Source organism: Oncorhynchus keta, chromosome 22, assembly GCF_023373465.1.
Source record: "Oncorhynchus keta strain PuntledgeMale-10-30-2019 chromosome 22, Oket_V2, whole genome shotgun sequence".
NCBI lineage: Eukaryota > Metazoa > Chordata > Actinopteri > Salmoniformes > Salmonidae > Oncorhynchus > Oncorhynchus keta.
Genome location: NC_068442.1, coordinates 4,837,242 through 4,842,143, shown reverse-complemented (window position 1 = coordinate 4,842,143; position 4,902 = coordinate 4,837,242). Strand labels below are relative to the sequence as shown.

The window sequence follows — 4,902 nt, the reverse complement described above, 5'->3', positions numbered from 1 at the left end:
ACCGACATCTGGTCACACACCTCATCCTGATCTTCTTTGAATTGAATCAGAAGTCTGCCATAAAGACATTGTGCTCATCATTCGTGGATGCCCTTGTGAAACAGATTCTCTGAAACATTCCCTCGTTTAGCACCTTGATGTTTTGGTGGCAACTGATTACAAGCGGTTATGTCTGATTATCACCCGTTTCAACTGGTTCCGCCTGATTTGAACTAGTTATAACTGGGTGGAGTTGTTTGGGTGGGTACATATATCATACATACACTACAATAATCCTACCAATGGCTTAGGTTAAAAGATGAAACCGTCAAACATTCAAACTGCAGTCTGCACTCTACTACTAGAGACTGTAGAGTATTTGGCCGTGCTGTGGGCAATTACTAAGATCATTCCAAATCTCCTCCAGAGAAATGACAGCCCTCTCCCCGTCACATACGTCTTCAATGAAGACAGGTCTGAAGCTCACTGGACTGTATCAAAGCATCCAAGCAATAATAAACCCTTTTTTCTTTTTACTACAAAATACTAACCTACAAAATGTAATTCTGGCAAGAGGTCTATTCTGAGGGAAAGATCAAAGACGTTTTATAAAGATCAACATGAGGATGCAATGGATGAAAGACGAGTGAACAGATCCTCACTCGTTTATAGACACTCTACATAGGATTGCCATTGTAAACGGCCCTATCCTTGGACTGACACTGATGGACTCTGACCTGTCCTTTCCATCGTAATCCCTAGTCAGCAGAGCACACACACCCTTCCTTCCCTGTCTGATGCCATTCAGCTGGCGGGGAAGCCGACTGACTCACAGAGGGACAGAAGGGTGCGCTGTTTACAGACAGCAAAGATCCAGGACAGCATTCACACGGAGCACATGCCACAAACACAGTCGTAAGCATGGGCTCCGTCGAGAGAGAGAGAGAGAGAGAGAGCACATTCATTATCACACGCGTGAACATTTCCTCTACTGTTACAATGCTTCGATCAAGAACCACAACCGTCCCAGCTTTATGATTTTCTGGTATACAGTGGCTGCAAATGTGAAATGAAAATATTTCCATTTAACGACATTAACAAATAAACACTGTAGACATATTGCTTACATTACATTAAAAGGGAATCCATATTTATATTGGTGCCTGGGTAAGGCATGCTGCCTCGACACAGATGCCATTCTATACCGATTCAATTCTATCTGGTCTCCCATTAATTATTTAAACCAAACAGACGATCTGTAAAAACAGAGGAGAAAATAAGCAGGATCTCTACTGTAAATTGGTGCTGCGTGTTAAGCTACCAGCTTCTATTCTGCTCTTATACAGATCCCATCCTATCCAATCTCATATTTCAAACAAACCTAATATGATCTATGATACAGTACATGATCTGCCTGTCATCCCAGGGAAGATATAGAAGCAGCCCCTTTAATGCCTCTTTACAGATCCCGTTCTATAGCTAATCCAATATTATATGAACCAAACAGATGATGTGATGATGTCGTGTCATCACAGAGGGTAGAAATAAACAGTCCCCACCTGAGTCCTGGGAGGCTGAGGAGGCTGAGGCTGCACCTGTGGAAACAGCGCTAGTGTGGTGGGTCTCTTGGGCCTGTACGTATCCATAGCGACTGGATGTTCAGCAGATTTGAATTCTATCACATTGGGCTGCTGCTGTCTGACAGGAGTTAGAACGACGGCCCCTCTCTCTCCCTGGTTGAGTCTGTGGTCGCCGAGGGAACCATGGATCAGGCCCCAGTGCTCCTCTTCCTCCTGGATCTCCCCCTCAGCATCGATCAGGTCCAAGTGGAGCATCTCCGCCTGCACTTCCCTGAACCCCCGCCCGTCTGCCTTCCCCGCCTCGCTACTGGCTGGCCACGTCACATGGTCCTGGGAAGAGCCAGGCAGCAGTGTTGCAGCAGATAGAGAGAGAATAATTCAGTGAGGTGGAGGGGGAGAGGGAGGGAGGCGGAGAAAGCAAGAATGAGAGCGAGTGGAGAGAGAGAGAGAGAGAGAGAGAGAGAGAGAGAGAGAGAGAGAGAGAGAGAGAGAGAGAGAGAGAGAGAGAGAGAGAGAGAGAGAGAAAAGGATTCAGTGAGGAGAAAAGGAAGGGAGGGGAAGAGGAGGAGGAGAGCAGAGAGGGAGCCAGTCAATCACGGCCTGGCAATGACATCAGCAGCCTGAGCTCGTGGCTCGTTCTCTGCTCATGCTCACTGTAATGCCGTTCTAATTCAATCATACTGTAGTAGGATAAACCTCGATGAAAACAAACACAGGCAAAGCTAGGCTACCGTTCTGTTCAGCATGTAACACCCTTACTGTCTTTACACTGACGTCAAATCTAAAGATAATGTTAATACGGAATAATTTCTTTAACCACAAAATACTAAGATGCACACAGACCTGCTGTACGGTACATCAACGTCATACAACCGTCCCCTGAGCTAATGTATGGTCTGACGTTCTCCATTTGACTCATACTAAAATGACAGTTCACCCTAGCAGCTCGTTGAGTGGAATATCTGCAGGGCTGAAGGCGGAGGCCAGTGATGCGATGGCCAGGCTTTAATGGCGTGTGGCATGTTAGGTCTACTCGGCTCTGGAACACATGTGTACCAAGACCATCCCCGCCTGCAGTCATTAATCTGATTAGTGACTTTGGACGACTAACTCTGGATTCTACTGCCTCTTCTGCTTCTGCTACTATCTCACAGCGACAGCCCCAAAATAACATCAAGCACACAAATGGGGAGTGACATTTATCTCAATATCTCAACCTTCTGTTATGAATATTCATATTATGAAAAACAGGACTGCAACAGAGTGAAGTCAGGCAGTGTGTTGTCGGAGAAGGGAGGGAGGAGTTTTGTTGAGGGGAAACTGGTGCAGAGGAGCTTACTTGGTCATCCCGGTTGTCGTAGTTGAGGCTAGCACCCCGCTGTGCACTGGGTTCATGTACGATTCAAAATCATTTCAAATACTTGATCTGTGCTTGATTGAGCTTGCCTGGCTTAATGGACCAATAGAAAAGTCGCAAAATTGCGATCCGAGCTCATTTGACACTTTGAAACGGTTTTTGAACCCAGGTCTGGTGTGTGTGTGTACATGTAGATTAGCTTACTTGAGAGTCAAGGTCGTCGTAGTTAAGGCTGGCTCCAGCCTCATCAGTGATCTCTGTGACCTGAGAAAGGTCCTCGTCCTCAAACTCCTCCAGGCTGATGTCATGGGTCAGCCTGAGGACACGACATACACACCGCATCACACCACACTACAGAAAACAAACCACGCCGACACTCAACATCTCTGAGAGCCGAGGGCAGAGCACACTGTTTTACACACATCAACGAGGGAGTTTGTCTGCTCTCTGCAGACAAACGACTTGGTCACACTTTCACCTTAGTGAGGTACTGCTTGATACTCCTGATGGTAGGTGGCAGTTGCACAACCAGGTGGACAACCATCTGTGCTGACATCAAAAAGCTCTGAACCCTTTAATAAAAAGGCGTGCATTGGGGTTTGCATGAAGGCCCGAGAGAGACAGGAAAAAGTGTGCTCTCTTACATTAGCATCACTGTACGTCACTGCCAGGAAGTCTAGACCTTTATGGCAAATAAACGCTTGTCTGGTAAACACTTGTTTTAGTTATCCTTTGAAAAACATTTTGTTACTTTTTACCCTAATGAATGTGACCCTGGTTTAACTCTACAGTATATAAATACTACTGTACCATTTCTCCCACTGGTCCTCCATCCACTTCTCTCCATTCTCCTCCTCCCTCCAATTCTCCCCATCCTCGTTGGACTCCATGGCCAGACTGAGGTAGAGCAACATCAGCTGGGCTGGGCTGGGCAGGGTAGGCAGATGGACCAGGAACTGGTCGATTCAACAGGCAATTACAGCACTTCCGCCTTTCAACAGAGCATCATTCACAGTCCTGACTTTTCAATCTCCATCCGCTCTGGCCCACACGTCAGCAACAGCATCAGCGACAAAACGACAACAACAACACCACCACACCACTGATAGAGAGGGACTCTGAAGCTAAAGAAAGCTTATTTTTCCTTTTCCCCACACACAGTATAGAGCTCTCTTCTCTTCACCACGGGCTCCACCCAGGCACTTATCTCCTCTCTGTGTATTTGTACTCCCCCTCTGGTCCAGAATAATGACTGGAGGAGGATGGGGGGAGGTGCAGGCTGCAGGTGGACAGTAAAGAGACTGGCGATCGGGTGACTCAATCACTCGCTCAAGCCCCAGCCCATCAGCCCTAGCTGGGTAGGTTCTCCTCCTGTAAGTCCCTGCCTCCTGTATGATGGGCGGCTTGAATCGATGCAGCTCTACTCCGTTTGCCTGCCTCCTCCTCCACAGGCCAGGCAGCCGTATACAGGGAGGGCCAGACTGAGGGAAGGGAAGTGGTGGCTGCTAGGATCAATGGAGCCGCTGTAGTGCTGAACTAGAGCCTTCTTCCCTTTTATCCCTGGTCTGAGGGAGGGAGGATTTGGAAGGTCCGTGGCCCTGCTTAGAACATCATGGCTTCCATTGTGTTGTTGTTTAGGTTGGTTCTCACGCCATGGAATGACCCACGCCTTCTTCTCCTCACTCTGAACAGACTGTGACGTGATGTGTGAGCCGGTGCAGCAGAGAGAATTAACAGCTTACGTATGTCGGCGGTGTAAATTTTTTTAAATGGCGGAGGAGGTCAAGTGTGCTAAGCGGTCATTACATTATTTACCTCTAATGTGATTGGCTGTCCCTGTGGACATGTCCACACATTACACACTAAAATACTGTTTAAGACATGACATGCACACACATTTTACACACTACAACCCTGGCCACTAACACGCATACCACGCCAGGGGTGTACATCACAGTCCATTTATAACTGGATACACCAGAAAGA

At 47.4% G+C, this 4,902-nt stretch overlaps 1 protein-coding gene across 1 annotated transcript in view; it reads right to left on the bottom strand.

The window, feature by feature from the left end:
* Positions 1-4,543, bottom strand: part of LOC118400813 (C-Jun-amino-terminal kinase-interacting protein 1-like) — a 17,490-nt gene extending 12,947 nt beyond the window's left edge. Inside the window, exons 1-3 of the mRNA XM_052474608.1 lie at positions 3,727-4,543; positions 3,121-3,232; positions 1,539-1,889 (exon numbers count right to left, since the gene is read on the bottom strand). Of these exons, the coding sequence (XP_052330568.1) occupies positions 1,539-1,889; positions 3,121-3,232; positions 3,727-3,830 (567 nt within the window). The 5' untranslated portion in view covers positions 3,831-4,543. The remainder of the gene's footprint in view (positions 1-1,538; positions 1,890-3,120; positions 3,233-3,726) is intronic.
* Between the last annotated feature and the right edge of the window lie 359 nt (positions 4,544-4,902).